The sequence below is a fragment of the Curcuma longa genome, chromosome 16 (genome assembly GCF_044706935.1).
Source record: "Curcuma longa cultivar G26 ecotype Majalengka, Jawa Barat chromosome 16, ITB_CL_G26_1.1, whole genome shotgun sequence".
Lineage (NCBI taxonomy): Eukaryota > Viridiplantae > Streptophyta > Magnoliopsida > Zingiberales > Zingiberaceae > Curcuma > Curcuma longa.
In genome coordinates, this window is record NC_133876.1 from 8,223,164 (window position 1) to 8,246,747 (window position 23,584).

Here is a 23,584-nt window from a genome sequence, read left to right on the forward strand (position 1 = left end):
TATATGTTTTCTTTGAAGTTAAGATAGTTTTAACACCCCCAATTAAAATACTTCCTTAAACAAGATGTTAAAAATAAACTCAATAAGTCTACTAAATTCAAATATTGCTCCAACTTCAATGATTACATAGGAAAATTTTCAACTTAATATAGACCGGAATAGATATTGTCATGGGCCACTATAATAACATTCATTCTATGATGACAGAAGCTTAGAGTATCATCAAAGCCATACCTACACACCAACATAGAGTCAAAGGCCATACCTACACACCAACTTGACAGATTGAAAATTTTTTCAACCTAACCTAATTTAAGACTGATTACGAGTTAGGTGGATGAATCCATGGGCCTATTAACAAATAAAAAATATTAAAAATATTAAAATTTTTAAATTTAAATTGTAGTTTAAATGAATCAATTTAAAAATTTTAAGTTTGGATTATGATTTAGCCAGGTCAAGTCCACTAAGTCATTGAAATTTCTCTTTTAATTTTATATTTTGAAGAAAAAATAAATTTTTTCAATATACGGACCAACTTATACGAGTCGTGGACCAACCCATGCAGATCGCGGACTTAGATAGATGATCTATCTAAATCTATTTTAAAATGAATTGATAAAATTTTAATCCAATATTTCAAGGGATCTCATTGAGGATTCTAATTTTATTTATCTCATAATTCTGGTGGTTTTTTTTATCTACTTACCTTTTGAAAAAACAAAAGAAAAAGAAAGCAAACGACGCTCTTCGTTATCTCAATTGTCAAAAGATTGTCTTTTTAAACATATAATAGTTTTAAAATCATTTTTTAAAATTAAAATTATTATAAAATTATTGTATCATAACAATATGACAATTATTAATGAATGTTCCAATATTATTAATAATATAGTGGGACTCAGAGCATCTTTTTAATTTTTCCCTTATTTTTTAATTCCAGAAGCCTAATCCGCTCAGAAATCTCGCACGATGAAAACGCCCTGCATTTCTGTGTCGCTGGATCTCCGGGATCTTGACGTATCTACAAACGACCCTGCATATGACTTAAACTACCAAATTGCCACGCCGTAGCCAACTATTCGCGATGTGGCACGTCGACTGGCCACGTACAGAATGGTTCCGTTGTAAATAAAGACAAGTTTGGACCTGATTTATTAAAGGGTATACAGTTGATTCGAGACGGTTTTCTATTGGTCGATTGGATCGTCGTCTTCCCTGTCTCGCGTCGCCGATCGGCTCTCTTCCCTGCGATGGAGAAGCAACTTGCCTTGATCTGCTTCTTCGGCGCCGCGACGCTCCTCCTCCTCCTCCCGCTGTCGTGCCTGGCTCAGGGAAACACAGACGACACGCAAGCCACTTATATCGTCCACGTGTCCCCCTCCCACAAACCGGCCTCCTCCCCCACCCACCTCCACTGGTACGCCTCCACGCTGCGATCTCTCCCTCGCCGGCCGGCCGCCCACCTCATCTACGACTACTCCCGCGCCACCTCCGGCTTCTCCGCGCGCCTCACCCCCGGCCAGGCCGCTGCCCTCCGCCGGCTCCCTTCCGTCCTCGCTGTCCTCCCTGACCGCCGCCGCCAGCTCCACACCACCCGCTCCCCCGCGTTCCTCCGCCTCTCGACCTCCTCCGGCCTCTGGCCCCTCTCCTCTTCGCCTCCGACGTCGTCGTCGGCGTCCTCGACACCGGGATCTACCCCTCCCGCGCCAGCTTCGTCGACGACTCCCTCCCCCCGCCCCCATCCTCCTGGCGGGGTTCCTGCGACGCCGGAGATGGCTTCAACGCCTCCTTCTGCAACCGCAAGCTGATCGGCGCCCGGTTCTTCAACAAGGGCTACGAGGCGGCGAGAGGCCCCATGAATGAGGCGAGCGAGTCGACGTCGCCGCTCGACACCGACGGCCACGGTACCCACACCGCCTCCATCGCCGCCGGATCCACCGTCGCCGACGCTGGTTTCTTCCAGTACGCCCGCGGCGAGGCACGCGGGATGGCCACCAAGGCCCGGATAGCGGCGTACAAGATCTGCTGGGAATCCGGGTGCTACGACTCTGACATTTTAGCCGCCATGGACGCCGCGATCGCCGATGGAGTCCACGTCATATCGCTCTCCGTCGGTTCGGGCGGCTATGCCCCCGCCTTCTACCGCGATTCGTTTGCCATCGGAGCGTTCGGCGCCTCGCGTCACGGAGTGGTGGTCTCGTGCTCCGCCGGGAACTCCGGCCCTGGACCGCGTACCGCTAACAACATCGCGCCATGGTTCCTTACCGTGGGCGCATCTACCATCGACCGGCAATTTCCGGCCGATGTGATCCTCGGAGATGGATCCACCTATGCCGGCGTCTCGCTTTACTCCGGAGATCCATTGGATTCGACCTATCTGTCTTTGGTCTATGCCGGAGATTCCGGATCTGAGCTCTGCATTCCGGGCTTGCTCAACTCCACCATGGTCGCCGGCAAGATCGTCCTCTGCGAGGGCGGAGACAATGAGCGTGTCGAAAAGGGTGGTGCCGTGAAACTGGCCGGCGGAGCCGGGATGATCCTGGCCAATGATGCCGAAAGCGGGGAGGAACTCGTCGCGGATTCCCACCTTGTTCCGGCCACCCTGGTAACCCACACCTCGGGCGAACAGATCAAGGACTACATCAAATCCCAAGCTTCGCCCACCGCTACCATCGTCTTCCGCGGCACCGTCATTGGCGACTCCCCGGCCGCCCCCAAGGTGGCGGCTTTCTCGAGCAGGGGGCCCAACTACCGTGCCCCGCTGATCCTCAAGCCGGACGTCATCGCTCCTGGCGTCAACATCCTTGCGGCGTGGACGGGGAAGAACAGCCCGACGGACCTCGACATCGATCCGCGGCGAGTCGACTTCAACATCATCTCCGGCACCTCCATGTCGTGCCCCCACGTCAGCGGCATCGCTGCCCTGCTCCGCGGGGTCTACCCTGAATGGAGCCCTGCCGCCATTAGATCAGCCCTGATGACCACAGCCTACAACTCTGACAATGCCGGAGAGCCCATCCAGGATCTGGCCACCGGCGCCGAGTCCACCCCGTTCGTTCGCGGCGCCGGCCACGTGGATCCCAACCGGGCCCTCGACCCTGGCCTGGTCTACGACGCCACTACTGACGACTACCTCGCCTTCCTTTGTGCGATTAACTACAAGCCGGAGCAGATCGCTGTCTTCACCAAGAACGAGATCAGCGTCAACTGCTCCGAAGCGGCATTGGCCTCCCCCGGCGACCTCAACTACCCTGCCTTCGTCGCCGTCTTTTCCTCGAGCAGCGCCGTGATCACCTACAAAAGAGTGGTCCGCAATGTCGGAGCTTCCGCAGCGGTGTACGAGGCCAAGATCACCAACCCACTGGGCGTGGACGTGACGGTGACGCCGAGCAAGCTGGAGTTCGGGGCCGCCGGCGAAAGCTTGTCGTACGAGATCAAAATCGCGTCTTTCGCCGATGCGGCAGCCTCCGGTGGTCAGGCCTTCGGCTTCATCTCATGGAGCGATGGGACGCACGATGTGAGGAGTCCAATTGCTGTGACATGGAGGCAAAGCCTCGTTTCCTCCATTTGAGCAGGAAAACGAGCTCCAATTTCCGGCAAAAGAACAGCTTTATAAAAACTAGTGTTGAACGGATTGCCTTCGGAATCCGGACAGTGACGGGTCTGAGAGTTCATGTGCTATGTATGTAGATTAATTGTTTTGATAAATAATAAATTAACATTCAAGACCAAAGGGCAAATGCACTTATACTAAGTCAATTCAAATATATATGTGTTAATTCTAGCAAGATAAACACAATGAAACTCCCCTCCTCTTACTCATCCTACGCTCTCTTTGAGAGTACAAGCTATGATTGAAAAATCTAAAATGCTCTTATTTCAAGTTGATGATTATTGTATCTTGATAGACGATTGTCAATAAATCATAATAGGCACACACTGATTAAGTCTCCATTTTGATCTGAAGTTGAAAATGATGCATGGTTTCACTTTCCAGCAAACCATTAGAAGTTGGAAAACCAAGCCTAGGAGTTAACCAGAGGAATCTACAGGTAAATTTTACAAGTTAATACTACAACTTATCTTTTATAAATTACAATACGTCCTTAAACAAGATGTTAAAAATAAACTCAATAAGTCTACTAAATTCAAATATTGCTCGAACTTCAATGATTACATAGGAAAATTTTCAGCTTCATATAGACAGGAAAGGAATAGATACTGTCATGGACCACTATAATAACATTCATTCTATAATGGTAGAATCTTGGAGTATCATCAAAGCCATACCTACACACCAACACAGAGCCAAAGGCCATTCATTCCACTTGCTTATCTTGGAGACAACAACTTCTGGTGAACAATTGTGAGCCTTCCAGAAGGAAACATACTCTGAAAATACCTCAACAGCAGTAATATGGGGTTGGCAATAAGCCCTTTAAATATCACAACCGCAAAACATGGACATGATTTATGAAACTTTTCGTTCTTAGATTACGATGAAGAGCATTAAAGGTAGCAGCTTAGTAACATCGAGAAGAGAATTCTGCTAAAAAAGACAATGTCATTCAACTGGAACATCGAGATGCCCACACAATAATTTCCCCTATATTTTGTCATGTTGCAAAGTAGGAGTATAACTGGCAATCAAGAAACAAGCAAGTACTGGTTCGGAGAAAGTTTAAACATGATGCTTAGATTTTACGAAGCATAGGTTCGCCAAAATGTCAACAATTGTCCTAACAGGTTGTAAGGGCTGTTAGTATGGAAAAGACGACGAGATCTATAAACATCGGTCATCATTTGTATATGGTCGCAAGTAGTAATATTTTTATCCACAGTTCTATAACAACTTGGGTACAGTAGAGAATAATTTACCATGCATAGAATGTTGTCGACACAAATTGATATTGTTGCTCCAATTCTGGTTAACTGATCAACTTACACCAAGCAGCAACTTCATTAGTCCAATGGCATGACTCACCCGAATAGAGATGAAGATAAGATAAATGACAATGAGGCCAAATCCTAATAGCTTGTTGGGGCGCATATCGTTTCTTGGCAAAGCAAATAGAGCCCATATGAGTCCAGCCATAAGGAAAGCCATTGTGTAGATCCAAGAACTGTCTTGAGGAAGCATAAATGAAGCAGGTCTAGCTGAACATGCACCAAGCAACATAGAGATTCCTAAACCTGCAAGTGTATTAAACATTGGTCCAGCATAACATCCTGACATGGCAACTTGAACTGCATCGCCACCATTCAGTGCCAAAGCAACATTTGACATCAAATCGCCCATGGAGTTACCCCATGCCAACACAGTTAAGCCCAGTATGGATGGATTGATCTGCAATATCAAACCCAAGGAAACTAAAAGTGAGAGCAACTCGCCTGCAATCATATAAAACCAGACAATGCTCATGACAAACCCTCCTGAAACCCAAAGGAGCAAGTACTGCCGAGGTGGGTGTTCTTGACTTGTAAACATTAGAGCTAAAATTCCTAGAACCCCACCAACAAGTGCACCTACAAGGAACACAATGGCACTAAACACAGAGCCTTCATTATGTCGACTATTCCACAGAAATGTCAGAAGAATTGGTGATAAGGTAGCACTAGCAATGGCATATACCTTTGACCACCTATCTTCCTCAACAACTGGTATAGTCAACCTTCTTGGAACCGATAGAGGAATCTCCAGAATATTCAAAAGTTTACAGAATAAGGTTGTACCAGTCTTCTCTTCCTCCTTCCAACCCCAAGGAGGTCTCGGCTTTTCATGTGAATGACCAAAACCTTGATTTGAATAAATGGCTACATGGGAAGCCCAAAACCACTGGGGCAGATTATTCAAGTGCGGTGCATCAGTGCCGGCATCATCGTCAAGAAAATGGCTACACATAGGTAAGTCCTCGTCGCTTGCATAGGAAAATATGCTGCCTCCGGGTGGAAGCAATGGCGTCAAGGAGTCCAACTTCAACTTATGGGCCTGCTCCCTGAGAAGCTCATTTGCTGCCACGATGAAGGCGTACAACACATAGATCAAGATGAACATCACTGCTCCGAAAACACCTATCTTTCCGATGATCAGGATTATGGATAATGCAGCAAGAGTGAACAAAAAGAAGCTAACATCCCTTATAAAGCACTTGCGATCAATCTGAACATTCTTATCAGCAACACAAAATGAAACTGTGCCAACAACGATGCAAGTGACGAAAGTAGCTCCCCCAAGTACACTGTTGAGGCCAACTCCGCCAGATCCGCTGGAACCCATAAACGCTGCAATGCTAGCAAAGACATCGGGCGCACCATTACCAAGCGGCAGAAGAGTAACGCCCGAAACTGTTGGAGAAAGCCTCAACAGACTCGACATATTTGCCAGGCTAGAACAGAAGTAATCCGCTGCGGTGTTGCCAAGCAGATAAAACAACGCCACCATCCACAGGCCAAGCACGGAGTATCCTAAAGCCGGAAAATTTTGACAGGTGCAGTAGAAAAAAGCAAGGTAATCGAAGAACCCGTGGGTATCACATTTTATGTGCGACCTCACGTAGTTGCACTTGCCCACGGAGCCCTCCGACCGGGCTAAGCCGGAGCAGAGACTCTGGGGGTTTGAAACTTCTTCAGTCTCATAATTATTCTCTGAAATCGAAGAATTAACAGACGAAACCTTTTCAATCAGCCGGCGAGGATGGATACTCGTCGGAGAGGAAAAGTAGTCCAAACCCTGTTGGGGGAACTGATTGCGGAAGACGTCGTCCCGGTTGAAGAGGAAGATCAACAGGATCACGGAGAACGAAGCATTCAAAAGCGCTCGAATCCGGTAACCACGCGTCGATCTCTCCACCATCTCCACAAGCCCCGGCGAAGAACCCGGCGTCTGGAATCAGGAGGATCCACCGCGATTAGGGTTTGACGGAGCGCCGGGCGATCTGAGGGGATGGGATTGGTGGAGGGCGTCGAGGATTGGATAGTGCGATCAGGGATTGAGGTGGTCGCGCCTGCGATTGAATCGACCGCGCTTTCGTCGTGTTCTCGGTTCCGTTTCCGTTTGCCCTTTTCCGTTTTCCCTCCTCGAGGAGGTCCGACACAAAGGGACGACGAGCTCCCGATGGGGCCGTTTTATTCATCTACTCTCCCGATATGCTGGATGCAATCTTGACCGTTCCTTGAGGGACGGTTGCACGATTTGCTGCTTACGTGTACGGCCGCCCGTTAACTCCGTTTGAAATTTCAACGCAATAAATAAATCAATTTGGGGCTTTTTATTTTTTTCGCCGCAACATCCGAACTCTCGCCGTAGCCTTCACGGTGTCGGAGGAGGAAGCGATGCCATCTCCGACTAGCGTTCCGCGGAGTCGGATCCCAGTTCTCTCGCATGTCCATGTTTTGCGAGTACTGAAGCCCTACGATGCATCCCGACCAAGGAAGCCGGTACCCGAAGTAAGGAGAATTGGTGGTATTTGGGAGAGCTTGAGTTTGATGGTAGGTTTCCTTGCTTTTTGAGTTTGATCCCGACCAAAGGGCCTTGCGCTGGTATTCTTTGCTGGACTAGTGGTGAACTTTTTTACGCCTTCATATGATTCTTGTATTTCTTCGTGTGTGCTGGATCGAAATGCAGTTCGATAGAGGGAATGTGCTCCAGATTGGAAAAAGAGTTTTTTTTAAAAAAAAATAATTGCTGATTCGAAGGAGGTGTTAGAAGGTAAAGGCGGAGAGGTTGATTTTACAGAGTCGAAGCTGATGTACTACGTCAATTCATTGAATCCAAGTTGTTGGATTCTGAAACAAACTTGATAGAGGTTGATTGCGAGGACTTGGAAGGTGAACCCGATACAAAATCTGGATGAACTAATGATTCTCTGATGCGACATGGATGAAGGAGGTTCCTCAGATGGACTATGGTGGACCTTTGAGGGATATGTGGATTGTGGTTGGCTTTGGGACAACCGATGAGCTACTGAGGTTTGATAAGTCGACACCAATGGCGTTGATGATATTGCAACCCTGGTGCTACTTCTTTATGTGATCTGATACTTCACTTATCCAGCTTGCTTTTGTCTTGAGATTACTTAGTTTTCTTCTTGTGTGTTTTCTACTATTGTAGTATAATTTCTTGCCTTTGGAATTATACTGTCAAAGTTATATTAAATTTACTAGTCCACTTCCGATTCTAAAGTAATAGATCCTTTCAGACAGTACAATAATGCCTATTTAATCCAATCACAAATTTTCCATGTTAAACTTATGGTTGATGTTATGGTTACCTAGAGTAGGTTGATGTTACTTCCATTTGTTTGCAGAATACTTGCAACATTTCTAGGGTGTCACAAATGGAGGCATTCAGGTAAATAGCATCTGAATTTCTAAAATAGGATTTACTGTTCTTTCATTTCCCCTATTTTGTGTTCTGAATGCCTTCAGCATCATGCTTTAGTTTTGCATTTGATTCATGGTATGGACAATTGGGCATGTTCTAGATGACCAATGGATTATTTAATCATACAAGTTGAACCGATTAGAATTAGAGAGGTGAGGGATACAAGGAAACCATATAAAATTCCATCTAACAGAATTAAAGTGACATGAGCGTGTTGTTTCATGATAGTTTGTGGAAAAACCTTTAGTATTAGAAAACAGTTGTGATTTTGTTCTGGACACTTTGATATTTGATGTCGTATTATTTAACAATAAAGACTACTTTTATCTAGATCTTGAAGGCTCATTAATGATGGGAGAATGTTTTAAAGTTGGGGCAACTTCTTGCTGCCTAACTGTGAATTACTGTAAGTGAAAATTCAAGAGTGATTTGACCTTAACTGGTCGGCAAAGTCAGATTTTGCTAGTTATTCTAGGTTTATCAGCTGTTACTTCTTTGGTGAAAGGCCAGCTTTTGCTTCGTCCTTAGTCTCTACCAGACTAATGCTTTCTTTTTCTCTGCTGATCCTTCCTCAACATCTAGGTTTATCTGCAGCTAGCTCTCCCGGCAGTCATGGGTTTCTCGTTTCAGGAAGTCCGGGAAGATCTTTCCAGCAGGTGTTGTATCTCTCATCTCCCTGGTCATGGTTGCTGGCTATTCTCATGAAATCTTCACAGTCAAGACTGTAGAAACACAAACACTTCTGTTCAAGTTCTTGCATATTCTGAGGACATGGAGTCTTCTTTCATACGTGTTGAAAGAATTTAGGTGGTCAAAGCAGTTGGTCCACTTGCCATCCCATGGAACAACTGAGGTCGGTAGGATAAGGGATAGGGTCGAGAACAAACAATGGACTTCTTATCTTTTTTGACTTGTGTTTAAAATTTCTGTCAGGACTCAAGGTGAACATGCCCTTTATTTGGCTGAGTTACACCCTCCCCTCTCAACAAACAGTGATGCCAAGGATTGGAACTCTCTTATCTTGCCGAGGGAATCCCCATCTGGGACGCCACCATCTTACTTTATTATAAGTGGTCACTGGAAGAAGTCTGGTCTCAAAGCATCATTCATCATTTTGATCTCTAACTCAACTTGAGTTGGTGCACTGGTACTCCTACCCCACTCCCCTTGTCCTGCATTGCTTCAACAATTTTTAAGTACTTCATTTAGTTTAAGCCGAAAGGTAGCTTCAGATTACTGCTTCTCATGTGATATCTATTAGAATATATAAATTGGTATAGAATTGCAGTGTAGCACTCTCTTGCTTGCTTGATTATAATGATTATACAGTGAGGGCATCAAATTCTCTTGCTTGATTATATGATTATGCAGTCGTCGTGGCATCAAATTGTACTCCTTTCTTTTGGCTGGCTCTCAGCGGCACCGCCCAGTCCCAAAGGAATCCCTCCTGTCCTGCTGTTCTTCTCACCTTTGAAAAAGGAGGCTGGAAAACCGAGGTGAGCATTTTGATGAGATCATCCAATTCCCATTATAAAGCTTCCTTCTTTGACCTCTCTCCGTCACAGCTGCACAGTCTGCTCTCTCACAATAGCACACAATTCTATGAGCATCTCCATTGAGTACTGTTACTCCAAGCTTGAGCTGCTCTGCCTCCTCAAGGAGGTCGCGCTTCTCCTCCCTCTCCTCCTCAGGTGGCTGTTCCTCCCCAGCTACGCCTGGTGGCCTTCTCCCTCCCCCTCCGAAGACGCCGCCGCCGCCGCCGCGACCGCAGCCAGAGCGCGACGCCTCGCCGCGGCGGTGAGGGTCAGCCTGCGCGTCACGACCTACGAGGACCTGGCAGGCGAGGAGGAAGACGGAAGGTCCGGCTGCGTGGGCGTCACGTGCGCGGTGTGCCTGAGCGAGGTGGCGGCGCGGGACGCGGTGTGGGAGCTGAGGAACTGCCGCCACGTGTTCCACAAGGGCTGCTTGGACCGGTGGCTCGACCACGACGAGCACCTCAGCTGCCCGCTCTGCCGCGCTGCCCTCCTCCCCGCACAGCGACCGCCGCCTCCGCCACCGGCAGAGCCCAGCTGGGCCGTCGAGCGCCTGCTCTATCTCTTCGGGGATGATCATCTCCTCGCTGCGCCTTTGTAGCCCTATTTCATGGAATCCGTTGTTTATTTTAGATTTAGTTATTATAAAAATCCCAATATATTGTTCTTATACATATAAAACTTTAATGATATATGGTGCTTATTGTCCCTGAAGTGAAAGATATATATCAAAATGGTGTGCTTTTTTTTAAAAAGAAAATTTTAGCAAAATAATCTCTAAAAAATAAAATAAAAAATTTTAAACTCATATCATTTTATCTTCTTAACATTTCTAGTGAAATTATGATTTGCAATATAGCTTATCAAATTCAAAGATCAGATGAAAAAGAACTTAATTCTAGGATATTAATTGAGAACAAAGATCAATTGTCTAATGTTATTATATTATTATGATATTCATTTAATTTTTTAAATATATTTTTGAAATATAATTGATGAATAAAACAAATGTTTTACTCAATAGCAAAAAATAAAATAAAATAAAATAAAGATTTTTGATGCAATATTGTTCATATTAGTTTGTAACACTATATAAACATTCCTATTCCTGTGTTATTTGCTGGGCTTTGATCCGATTTCTTCTCTCCGAGAAGAATGGGAGGTCAACCTTTGTTTTATTTCTTAGTTCTTCCTGATTATTTTATTTCCGTCTTTGTCTTCGATCCACATTCCACAAAGGAACAGCTTCGATCAAGTTTTGCATTCCCCCTCAGATTCGATGTCGTCTCTCTGAGAAATCGGTCGAGGTTACTTGTTGTAGTGTTTTCTCAGGTAAAAGATCTCTCTCTCTCTCTCTTTTTTATTTATTATTTGTTTCCGTGGTCCCGAGCATTTGCGGAGTACAATATTAGAAGCTGCTAACGCTTATGATTTGAAGGAATTTTTAAGTGTTCTGTACATGTAAATAGCTATTGTTTTAATCTCAAAGTTAATCGTAGTGTTCATATCGTCATCTATTGTTCTTGAACAAATTGAAGAATGCTGAGAGATTCTGAAGTTTGAGGGACGATGGAGGCCACCTGGCTCGGGTGCATTGAGAATAATATAGGCATAAGATTAGGAGGGTGTACACAGCATACAGATTAGGGATTTGAGGTAACAATTTCGGATTTAGACCTAAAATGTTAGAATTTCTTCTGAAGTTGAATGGTAAGTTTCATCAATCCCGCCCTCTATTGTGATTAATTACTTTTGTAATTAACTTGGGAGCTGTAAATCTGATGTATGATCAAATACCAGAAAAATAAATTTCAGTGGAAGAAATTCATTCTTCCTAGCTCTTTGAGGCATCTTTTTTTTTTTGGGATTTGTTACTTAAACTTTACCTCAATGTATTAGTTCAACGAGCCCATAGAACATTATCCTTTGCTTAAAAGCTCACTTTTTCAGGCATTCTTGGCTCAATCAATTATCTAATCATTAATTGGCTGCTATATCTTATTTTGACTGGATTCTAATATGTTGAGATAATAATACATTGAATATCTAACTTGTACAGCTTGTGTTGATTCACTTGGAAGCCATAGAAGACAGAGCTTCAGTTAAATCAGAGAGATATGTCAATATCTAGAAAAGATTTGGATCCTGCTTTTCATGGGGCAGGACAGAAAGAGTATCCTTCATCCTTCATCAACAATATTTGTATTATTAACATGTATAATTTGAGATTGCCATGAGATTATATTCCTTGACAAAACATAGTGGGATAGAAATATGGCGCATAGAGAACTTTGCCCCTGTCCTTGTTCCAACATCTTCGCATGGAAAATTTTTCATGGGCGACTCGTATGTGATTTTAAAGGTACTATCTCAAAACATCATAATTTTTTAGTCTTTTGTGAAAATTTCCCAATATGAACTTCTTGTGTCAAATTATGATTCAACTCTGAAGAAATGTCTATGAGCATAAATCTTTAAGAGCTTATGAATGTTTAATCATTAATAGCAAACTTTTTCCCAATATTATTTAGCTTTTCAGGATCTTATCTTGAATACATTTTGCACCATCATTAAGACAATGTAGGGATACAGTTTAATACTTTTCAGAATCTATTCTAGATCACACTTTTGAGGCTTCTATATCCATCATTTTGATGTAAATTCTTAGATTATTTATATATGGTTCAGAAAATGTAAAATGAGTTTCTGAAAATGACTAAAGAGGCTTTTCACTTTCTTTTTTTTTAAAAAAAGCATACTCCTTCCTGGATATTTTTATTAAACATTTAAATTTGGACCATAAGATTTTTGAAAGATAAATGAAAAGTAAAATACAAGACAATTCAACAAAAAAACTTGATCATCTTGATTGCTTTTTGGCCTAAGTTATTCCAGCTGTAATTACAATATTATTAGTTCATAAATGTCTCCTACTTTTTTTTTTTCTCTGCAGACAACTGCTACAAAAAGTGGTGCTTTGCGTCATGATATCCATTATTGGCTCGGTAAAGATACTTCTCAGGTTAGGGTGTTAAGTCTTCTAGTTCATGGTTCCCCTTCCCCTTCTGAAATAATATGACGTTTTATATTATTTTAAGGGCAGGATGAAGCGGGAACTGCTGCCATCAAGAGTGTTGAACTTGATGCTGTTCTCGGAGGACGTGCTGTTCAGTATCGTGAGGTGCAGGGTCATGAGACTAAGAAGTTCCTCTCTTATTTTAGACCATGCATCATTCCACTACAAGGTGGGGTGGCATCTGGATTTAAGCACGCTGATGTCAATGCGAACACTAATGAGACTCGCCTATATCTCTGCAAAGGGAAGCATGTTGTCCACATAACAGAGGTATCTGAATGATCTGAAATTCTTGGATATATAACCATCATTAAGGATTTTCTTATTTCCCTTCATTATATATATATAGGTTCCTTTTGTTCGGTCATCCCTCAATCATGATGGCATTTTCATTCTGGACACAAAATCTAAGATTTTCCAATTCAACGGATCCAACTCATCCATCCAACAGAGAGGTAAAGCTCTTGAGGTGGTTCAGTATATCAAAGACACTTATCATGATGGGAAGTGCGAGGTAGCGGCGATTGGTAAGTTCTTAGACTGAAGATCTTTGTTCCATAACTGGCAATCTGAGTGACATAAGGGTACTTATAGAGGATGGTAAGTTGATGGCTGATGCTGATGCTGGAGAATTCTGGGGCTTCTTTGGTGGCTTTGCTCCTCTTCCACGAAAGGCGCCTGCTGAGGGACTAAAAGATGTGGAGACCTTCTCTACAAAGCTACTTTGGTAAGTTATTTAATAATCTGTAATTTAATCTAAGGTAATTTCTGAGAGAATTTATGACTTCATCAGTGTTGAGAAAGGACAGCCAGCAACAGTTGATGCTGACTTATTGACCAGAGATTTGTTAGATACTAACAAGTGTTACTTGCTGGATTGTGGCATTGAAGTTTATGTGTGGATTGGCAAAAATACATCTCTCGAGGACAGGAAAAGTGCAAGTTCTGCTGCAGAAGTAACAAACAACACTTGCCTTGAAATGACTAGCCAATTTTCTTATTTCTATAGTCAATATACTCCTCATTTTACTTGTACAGGAACTAATAGGTGGGCCTGACAGACCAAAATGCCATTTAATGCGTGTTGTTGAAGGATATGAGACGGTCATGTTTCGATCAAAGTTTGATAGATGGTCAGAGACAACTGGTGTGGCTGCACCTGAAGCTGGTAGAGGCAAGGTAGCTGGTAAGTTGAAAACAAGTCTTCGCATCTCTTCTGTTTGATGTCAAAATTGTAATTTTGAGGTTGCATCTACTGTCTTAGCCCTTTTAAAGCGCCAGGGGTTGAATGTGGAGGGCCTTGCAAAGGTTGACGTTGTCAAGGAAGAACCTGAACCCTTTATTGATTGTACAGGTGATTTAAAGGTATTGTTTTTAGCCTCCATGTTCTCAGAAGCTTCATTTTCTCAGAAGTTTTGACTTGGAGTGAAAGAAGTAGACTTGTTTCTCCATTAACCATCGAGCAGGTTTGGCATATAAATGGGGAAGAGAAAGAGCTTCTTTCATCTACCAATCAGTCAAAATTTTACAGTGGAGATTGCTATATTTTCCAATATGCATACACTGGTGATGACAAAGAGGAGCGACTTATTGGCACTTGGTTTGGGAAGCAGAGTGTTGAGGTAAATTCACTATGTTCTTTTGTCTTGTTTATTTTGACAAAAAAATATAAAACCATCATAAGAAGAATGATTTCTTGGAGCGTAAGAAATACAAACAAGGACATGGTTTTGCAAGTATGGTCACCTAAAACAATGCAAACAAAAATAAAAACATAAATTTTTAGTTTGAAAAACTATATTTTAGGCTAAAATTCCTCCATAAACTTCCCATGAATTCCAAGAGCCCTCTACTTCTTCTTCTTCTTCTTCTGCCTTCATTGTTTGAAAACCTTTCTGGAAAACCCTTTTATTTTTAAAATAGCTCCCAACATCTTATCCTTTTGATGAGCTTTATAGAAGATTTATCAATAATAATACTCACATCACTTAGATCTGAATGAACTGCATGTCTTTGCATAATCATACTAAATCATTGAATCTTCTTTCCTAGTGGGTATGTTTTGTACAAGACTAATGCTTTCTAGTTTGAGAAACAAATATTATACTATTTGCTATAAAACAATTTGGGCCTTTGATTTTCATAAAGTTTTAAGTCCTGGAAGTAGGCAGATATCAATCACTAATGCTATCTTATAATTCTACTTAAACCTGTGTTCATGTTAGAGCCCATTCCGTATGGATGATGGCGCATTGACTCTCATGAGTTTGATGTAAGAGAAGCACTATATCAGATAGTAATAATACATACTAAGGTTAGTAGATACTTCTTCAGTGTCTTTAGATAGCCATGCTGTTACTCGGTTTATTCTTTAAGAAGACCATCACCGCCTTTCATCTGAGAATTTGAAATGTAAAACAAAATTATTTGAATCATTGTTTGTCATAAATTAGTATTCCTTATATTAGATAGTGGAAGGTATAGAAAAAAATGTTGATTGGAAGGGTATTAAAATCATAATTAAATTAAAAACCTTTGGGTTCTCAATATGAAGGCTTTCAATAGTTTATAGTAACACCTTTTTAGTTCTTTTACTAAACATAATGCTAGAAAAACAATAGTAATTGATTTATTCAATGGTTTTATTCTTCTCAATCCATGATATCTAAATTGTCCCTTATCTTCAACTTAATAGCCTTGTATGCTTTATGATTTTACTAAAAGTGCATTTATTATTTGAAAATTTTTGTTTGGCCTAAAAAATTAGTGTTATTGTTCCCTCTCTGGGTTGGCCATCTCAAAAGTGATTGACACAAAAATTTTCTTTGTCAAGGATGCTGGACATACTATAGTTTCTTTTTTGATAGAAGACAAGTTAAAGGTAGATAAATTAGTAAAATGTCAATGCTTGTACACTAATCTAAAATTAAACAAATACAGGATGATCGAGCAACTGCTATATCCCTCTCCACAAAGATGGTCGAAGCCCTGAAGTCACAGGCTGTTCTGGTACTCTAGAAATTATCAACATTGAAATTCCATATCTGCTGCTGAAAATTTGAAAACATTGTGCCCGTTTTTGCCTATCTAAACTATTCTGCTTGTTCTTATTGTCAACCTGTTCAGATGTTTCTAAATTTGCATTTTCAGGCTCGCATTCATGAAGGAATGGAACCCATTCAATTCTTTTTAATCCTTCAGAGTTTTATTGTTTTCAAGGTATACTTCATTGTTGAAATTTGGATGTTATTGTAATTCCTGCAAACTCTTAAACACTTTCATTTGCAATATCAGGGAGGTCTTAGTACAGGATATAAGAACTTTATCACAGAAAACAACATTCCTGATGAGACTTATTCAGAAGATGGGCTTGCACTTCTACGAGTTCAAGGTTCTGGACCAGATAACATGCAAGCGATACAAGTGGAACCGGTGACTTTCTCATCCTCAAAGTTCTTACATGAACAAAAACTAAATACCTCTAGCTTCAAACTTGGGAACCTTATCTTATAATGTTTAGTGTGAATTTATTGTTGTCTTTAATTCATTTAATAAGAATATGAAGTGTCTTTGGAAGATATTTACTCAATCAAACCACTATAGAATTATGCTGAGTGTTTGTTTTATCTCTAAACAGGTGGCTTCTTCCTTGAACTCATCGTACTCTTACATTTTACATAGAGACACAATAATTTTTACATGGATTGGAAGTCTTACTACCTTGGAGGACCATGAACTTGTTGAGAGATTGCTAGATCAAATAAAAGTATGTAAACCATCCGCGCATGCTTCATTCAAGTGTTAAAGCTTTTGGTAAAGAAAAGATGTAAATCCATGTGCATATCTTTTGCGGAAGCAATCTCACATAATTAATATAATGCATCCTAACCTTGCAACAACTCACCGACTTGCTTGCTTCAGTTGTGTCTAATTAGATATAATGTTGAACAGCCAAATCTTCAGTACAAACCTCTAAAGGAGGGATCAGAAACTGAACATTTTTGGAGCTTAATTGGAGGTAAAGCTGACCATCCCAGTCAAAAGATTACAAAGGAACCAGAAAGTGATCCTCACCTATTCTATTGTAATTTATCCAAAGGTATCATGTCAAATTAATCTAATCTTAGTCACTAACTAATGGCATCTTTTTCTCTTTTTCTCTCTTATACTATAAATCTAAAGTATTTTCTTTTATTTCTGTTTTCGACATGTTCATAATGAAGACCCTTTTAAGGTATGTTACTGCGAATTTATGTCTACAACTGACAATCTTCTCTTCTTCATGCTGTAGAATGTACCTTGTTACTGAAAAAAAAAATGATTTCAGGTTACAGAGATATTTAATTTTAACCAAGATGATTTATTGACTGAAGATGTTTATATCCTTGATTGTCATTCAAACATCTTTGTTTGGATTGGAAAACATGTGGACTCCAAGATAAGATCACGAGCCTTGCAAATTGGAGAGGTATAGGTGCATAGATTCTTATCAGAAGCATACAAGATAAGATCACCTTTGTTATGGCACAAAAGTTCATCAATTCATGATTTGTTTTTTTTTTTGTGTGTGTATTTATTGCCAGGAATTTCTTGAACGGGATTTTTTTATTAAAAAACAATCACGAGAAACACCAATATTCATAGTGACAGAAGGAAATGAGCCGCCGTTCTTCACTCGTTTCTTCAAGTGGGACTCTGCAAAAACACAAGTAAGCATTTTAGGATGCATCACTGTTTCTCTATTCTTTTTATTAAATCACGTAAACTTTTCATATTTAATACTATTTGACATTCATATGTATGATTTTCAAACATACGGACATGAATTTTTTGCCATCAAAGATTCAGAATGAATACTAGTGGGAATTTACCATTGTTAATTCTAACTAACCCTCTTTGCCATATGATTGACTGCAGATGCATGGAAATTCATACCAGAGAAAGCTTGCTGTAGTCAAAACTGGAATTGTTCGAGCTTTTGATGTGAGATATAAGTTCAATCTTTGATCGACTGAAGTTTATCATGAGCTGAGATCTAAGTTCATTTGTTAACATTTCAGAAGCCAAAACCACGTGTGCCATCTTATGGTGGGAGAGTAAGTGTCACTGATAAATCTAATCGTTCCAGAAGCATGTCCATCAGCCCTGACAATGCTCGTGCAAGGGGAAGATCTCCGGCATTTACTGCATTAGCTAAAAACTTTGAGAATCCAAATGCCAGGAATCTTTCTACCCCACCTCCAGCCGTGACGAAGCTTTATCCTAAGTCTGCACTGGCAGAGTCTGCAAAATCAGTAGTACCACGGTCAGCAGCTATTGCTGCTTTAACTGCATCTTTTGAGTCTACAAAAGTTGAATCGAAGTTGTCCAAAGGTATGCAGTCCATAAATCCTTATTGTGCCAAAAACACTAGTATGACCTTGCTAACGTTCAGGAGCAAGAAGTATAATAGCTAATGATGGGAGTCTAGAGGGCAACTCTAAAGAGGGTGAGAGAACTGATGACCTCACCATTAAAGAAGATATCAATGAGGGTGAGGGTGAAGATGAAGATGACAGTGGGTTACCCATACATCCTTATGAACGCTTAACCACGACATCAACCGATCCTGTTACCGACATAGATATAACCAAGAGAGAGGTATATACATATCATTATTAGTTACCATGCGCAAATGCTGAGCTGCCTTCATCTCTCAAATTTGCTTGCTATTCTCCTCGCAGGCTTACTTATCCTCAGCTGATTTTAAAGAGAAATTCGGCATGAGAAAGAGTGCTTTTTATGAACTTCCAAAGTGGAAGCAAAACAAACTTAAGATGTCAGTTGATTTGTTTTGAACACTATCATCTGCTTCCAGTTTTTGCAAGATAGTTGTAGTCTGAAAGGTACAACCTCGCGCATTCAAATTATTTCTCAGGTGTCTCTCGTATCATCATCGACGGATTTTCTTTTTCATCACATATGTTATCAGTTGTTTGTTTGTTCTACATATTGATCCCTTTTTTGACTTTCTTTTCTTTGTTTGCATAAGATGTTTCTTTCTGCTTAGATAGGAAAAGGGATGCCATGTGCCCAGAATTCAAGTGTGTATTCTTTGAGGAATGAATAAAATGCTAAGACAACTACTCATAGCTTTGGATATTGGTGTTGTGGTTGTTTCAGTGGTTACAGTTTATTTAGTTATCTATCATGCCAATATAGTTCTATAATTCAGATTCACTTTGTCATTCTACAATCTTCAAAGTCTACTATTTGGTTATTTTCAAAGTCTACTATTTTTCTTTTTCAGTCATTCAATTGTGATGCATGAACTATGGGTATGGTGGGGTTGTGAATGTTGACCTTTAAATTAAGGGCTAGAAAAGAAAAGGTGTTTCCATTGAGATTAATAATGGCACTAAATGTCACTAAAGGTAGCCAACAAGTCCTTGTCTTGAGTGAGATCTGACTCATGCAACCCTAATTCTGTCCCCTCCTAATGTGATACCCCACTACTCCTTAATTTGCTCTTCTTAATTTCCTTCAAATAATTAATGCATTAAAGAAGCTACATGTGAAATTCTTTTTCTTAGTTTCTTAGGGTATGAAGACAATGACTAAAATCTTAATACAGTATATATAATACTATTTCCACATGCTATTTGCTATCACTCCAACTGATCATACACTAATTCTCAAGTCCAAGATTTTATTTTATTTATTGTTCTACTCAAACTAATTATTATGAATTAAAGTAATTAGTGATAACTCCACTAATATATATATATATATAATCAAACTTAATATTATCTAATTAGAGAGATATGTAGTGTCATATTTACAATGAGTGGAAAGCTTTTAACACTTACAATCTTGTTGGTTGAAGATGATGATGAAAGTTTGAATCTAGATTTCTTTTCATGCTCACTTTGCCATCCACACTATTTTATAATTATGCAAAAAGGTCTTAATCATTTAAGGCATTTATTTTTGGTAAAAACAAAATAGGTTACTCTAGAAGAAGAGAAGATCGACCCTACCCTTAAGGGTAGTAGGTCTACAAGACTAGGCTATCAATAAACAGTCCTTGTTTCAAAATTTGAATCAAGGAGATCATTTTTTTTATTAAACCAATAAAGAAAATCAAAATCTAGTTTAATTGAAAACTTTACTTTAATCGGCCTCGAATTCTTGACAATTCGAACGAACAAATTGATTTTTTTTCTTTCAATTATATCGTTAGACCATGATATTTTTTCAAGCAAATGAAAGGTCATCAAATCACATCTCAAAGATCTCAAGAAGATGAAAGTCATCTTCATTCACCAAATGGTGGCAAAAGCCACAATGCTACCCACAATCTTTAGATAGCTACATTCAACCAACAATTGCTTCAATGTTATATATTCATTTAGTCCTTGATTTGAAAGCAATGGGAGAACTACCACTTCCTACCATCACATGCATTTGCCACATCCATAAAACTCTAAATTGAGACTTAAAAAGTTTTCTTAATTTATAGGATAATCATTTCAATCTTCCTTATAATTAGGGATTTTGAAAGGAGGAAACAAAATCTCTCAAATTTTGCTTTTAAACTATTTTTTCATCATAATACCAATGTATATATAAACACTACCAAAAGAGAGAGAAAAAATACAAGTATATCTTGAAAAATGCTACTATTACTCTTGGAAATAACTAGCACTAAAATTGCACAAATCATGTCATTCTAAAAGTGTTGCATTTATTTAGCAAAATATTACTATAAAATATATTACTTGGCATTTATTATGATGTTGTTATGTTGAATGTCAATGTTGCAATTCTATGACAACATAATGGGAAACAATTAATGTATAATTAATTTACAATAGCATGAGACTATATCAATATTTGTTTAACTTATGTTTATTTTATATTGAGCACAATGTTGTAGTAAAAAATATGTTATGCATCCTAGAATTAAGTTCTTTGCCTTGAACTTATTCTCCCCCTTGGTCCCATTCTCATTGTATACGCATGCTCACCTTCCATGTGCGATGAATCTTCTTTATGATATGGCACATTTAAGAGAAATGACCACTCGATCTCAAGCACATCTTATGTTGCACAAGATAGATGCTCTCACATGTGTATCACAATAGAACTTTGAGGGTGACCATTGTCCTTTTATGATTGACTTAATCAATTGCATGCACGCGGACAATATATAACTAGCCCCACAAGTATGAATTTGTCAATGAACTGATAAATGCATTTGTGATGAATGATTTTTAGATATAATGACAAATAATAGAAGTTAAACTTATGTAGTAAATGGAATTGTCGATGTGGATCCTAATCTAGGATGAAAAAAGATATTTTAGTTGTGTTAAATTGTCAATCACCGTCATATACAGATGAATATTTTATGAATAAATCTATCGAACTATTATTATATATTGTTGTTTAAATTTATCGTAAAACCTTGAGATTCTTTTTTATTTGGCATATAATATTTTTTAATTGATGTTATTTCTATTGCTATTGAAAATATAAATCTTATTTTGTGATATGTAATATTATAAGAAAAATTTTCTAATAACTACAAAAAAAATATGAGACTTTTAGGATATAAGTATAATTCTTAAAGGGAAAGTTATATTTTTTTATATAGATAAATATTTTTATATCAGTCAAAAAGAGATGTATAATGTTCACTTTGAATATCTTATCATGTCTGACAAAGTATAATAAATGTTTAAAATTCTATACATAAGTATTTGAAATTTTCTTATAAGTACCATCTACATTCACCTTCTCTCTCAAAACTAATTTTAGTTTTTAGTCATCCATATATGATGAATCATACATGTCATAGCCAAGTGTCTCGTATTCGTTAAAATTCCAGTATCTCGGTATTATTGTTTCTCATGGACTCAATTCAGATATCCAACATCCCTTGATTATTGTTAAAAATGAAGACTCTAAACATTCTCCCATAGGTAGTCATCTCCAATTGCTACTTGAAGACTAAACATTCTCCTATAGACAATCATCTCCAATTATACGTGAAGAATAGGTGATCTTATATCTCCTCTCCACTTTATAGTTTTTGTCTCTACAAATGACAAGTGATTTCGGATAGCTAGCTAGCCACCGATGAGTCAACAGCTAAGTTGTGAAAGCGTGATTAGCTTTGGCATTCAACTTTTCTGACCCTTTTCTTTTTCTTCTACAGTAGTAACCCATGATTACCTAGTCTATGTCCACCAAGTCTCTATCCTCCTAAAAGTACCTATCAATCCCTTTATCTATTTTGGTGAATCAGATTGTAAATCTACTATAATGTTGATATCTTTATATGAATTAGTACACTTCTTAATAGGGGGAATTAAAGTTATGTCGTTTATATATAGATTATAACTTTAATAATATATATCATGTTACACCTTTTTTTGATGCATGTTGATAAGGTTTACAATAAATTGCATGAACTGAGCTGTTTTTTAGGAATGTTAACATTTGACTTAACTCTAATGAATTAATTTGAGCATTTGTTTTAAAATTAAGTTGTTGTCAATTAAATTTTAAAACTATCTTTCTATATAGAATTTTTTTTTTCAATTATACCTTTTTCAAAAAATACATTTTCCCTCTGAAATCCTTTGCAATTATTCTTTATATGAACCAGCGCATGCAATTGATTTATAAACTTTAAAAATGAAAGTTTGGGAAAGTGAAAAGACTTGGTATCGAAAACCAAGGCATATATTCTTAATTAAATAATACATAAACTATTATTTTTGGCCTAGATTTTGATTGAAAATTTCTGAAAATAAAAGACTTATTGAATGCATATATGTTTTCTCAATTGCTATAATTGCAAATAAGCATCATACATAGAACAAATTCATAAATAAAATACAGTAGAAGAAGAAATTATAACTCTTCCTTTGTATTCAATGCTTCTGACGACTTCTCTTTGCGGGGATAATTCGTATTCTCTTGGCCACCCTTACGAAATCACTAAAAGAACCCATTTTACCATTAAGCAAATCAAATCAAATCGATTAATAATTTTTTTAAATAAAATGAGAATTGACTCACTTCCATTGAAGATCCCCCACAAGGAGGAGGTCATCCTCCATGTCCTCATATGCCACCACATGGCCAGGGACTGCGTTGGCGAGGTCAAGCCCTTCCCCCTCTTCATGCCCACGGCCGTAGCTCTCGTTCACGTCCACGACGAACATACGGTGCAAAGCCTTGGCCAAGCTCTCGTAATCCGAGTGCTCGTCTAGGCGAATGCGGTGGCAGATGCATCGCCCCTCGAGGACGACAGTCACCGGCGGGACGATCTTCGAGGCGACATCGTCGGCGGCGGCGGCGGCGGTGGCTGATAAGCTCAGCTGCGCATCATGGCTGTGCCCCTCGAGCCTGCTCATCACGCGCCCTTAGTTAATTAGTTAGCTCGATCGGTGAGAATTGTTGGATGAACTGAAAGTGCAACTGGAGGGGTAGAGTCAGAGAGACGAGAGGAAGGTGAAGGTGAGGTGAGGGGGGGATGAGATTGAGGAGGCTAAGGGGTGATGCCACATGTCAAGGCTTTAAAGTAGTGAACAAGGG

At 39.7% G+C, this 23,584-nt stretch overlaps 4 protein-coding genes and 1 pseudogene across 10 annotated transcripts; 3 read left to right on the top strand and 2 right to left on the bottom strand.

Moving 5' to 3' along the window:
* Window positions 1–1,232: 1,232 nt before the first annotated feature.
* On the top strand, window positions 1,233–3,724 carry LOC141847849 (subtilisin-like protease SBT1.4; annotated as a pseudogene).
* A 404-nt stretch (window positions 3,725–4,128) lies between these two features.
* On the bottom strand, window positions 4,129–7,087 carry LOC141847989 (cation/calcium exchanger 4-like). Of its 2 annotated transcripts, none has more exons than XM_074736100.1 (2): window positions 4,882–7,087; window positions 4,129–4,395 (listed from the first exon to the last, which is right to left on the bottom strand). In XM_074736100.1, the coding sequence occupies exon 1, from the start codon at window positions 6,854–6,856 to the stop codon at window positions 4,940–4,942; it is 1,917 nt and encodes a 638-aa protein (XP_074592201.1). In that variant the 5' UTR covers window positions 6,857–7,087; the 3' UTR covers window positions 4,129–4,395; window positions 4,882–4,939. The 2 variants fall into 2 exon arrangements, with proteins under 2 accessions (XP_074592201.1, XP_074592200.1); XM_074736099.1 differs by having other exon boundaries at window positions 4,129–4,549.
* Window positions 7,088–8,479: 1,392 nt separating this feature from the next.
* On the top strand, window positions 8,480–10,629 carry LOC141847886 (RING-H2 finger protein ATL16-like). 3 transcript variants are annotated; one of them, XM_074735982.1, is made up of 4 exons: window positions 8,480–9,239; window positions 9,320–9,533; window positions 9,758–9,882; window positions 9,952–10,629. In XM_074735982.1, exon 4 carries the CDS (start codon window positions 9,989–9,991, stop codon window positions 10,517–10,519), a length of 531 nt encoding a protein of 176 aa, XP_074592083.1. In that variant the 5' UTR covers window positions 8,480–9,239; window positions 9,320–9,533; window positions 9,758–9,882; window positions 9,952–9,988; the 3' UTR covers window positions 10,520–10,629. The 3 variants fall into 3 exon arrangements, with proteins under 3 accessions (XP_074592083.1, XP_074592085.1, XP_074592082.1); XM_074735984.1 differs by lacking the exons at window positions 8,480–9,239; window positions 9,320–9,533 and adding an exon at window positions 9,537–9,608; XM_074735981.1 differs by lacking the exons at window positions 8,480–9,239; window positions 9,320–9,533 and having other exon boundaries at window positions 9,632–9,882.
* A 1,406-nt stretch (window positions 10,630–12,035) lies between these two features.
* LOC141847651 (villin-5-like) lies at window positions 12,036–18,831 on the top strand. Of its 4 annotated transcripts, none has more exons than XM_074735704.1 (21): window positions 12,036–12,091; window positions 12,181–12,280; window positions 12,872–12,940; window positions 13,022–13,264; window positions 13,344–13,521; window positions 13,589–13,721; window positions 13,788–13,950; window positions 14,033–14,180; window positions 14,259–14,359; window positions 14,461–14,616; window positions 15,935–16,003; window positions 16,145–16,213; window positions 16,289–16,426; window positions 16,632–16,760; window positions 16,946–17,096; window positions 17,314–17,462; window positions 17,578–17,703; window positions 17,912–17,977; window positions 18,055–18,406; window positions 18,465–18,634; window positions 18,718–18,831. In XM_074735704.1, exons 1-21 carry the CDS (start codon window positions 12,036–12,038, stop codon window positions 18,829–18,831), a joined length of 2,880 nt encoding a protein of 959 aa, XP_074591805.1. The 4 variants fall into 4 exon arrangements, with proteins under 4 accessions (XP_074591805.1, XP_074591808.1, XP_074591804.1 ...); XM_074735707.1 differs by having other exon boundaries at window positions 18,480–18,634; XM_074735703.1 differs by having other exon boundaries at window positions 18,055–18,391; window positions 18,447–18,634.
* A 4,086-nt stretch (window positions 18,832–22,917) lies between these two features.
* On the bottom strand, window positions 22,918–23,430 carry LOC141847803 (auxin-responsive protein IAA33-like). Its single transcript, XM_074735891.1, has 2 exons — window positions 23,066–23,430; window positions 22,918–22,984 (listed from the first exon to the last, which is right to left on the bottom strand). The coding sequence occupies exons 1-2, from the start codon at window positions 23,401–23,403 to the stop codon at window positions 22,918–22,920; spliced, it is 405 nt and encodes a 134-aa protein (XP_074591992.1). The 5' UTR covers window positions 23,404–23,430.
* Between the last annotated feature and the right edge of the window lie 154 nt (window positions 23,431–23,584).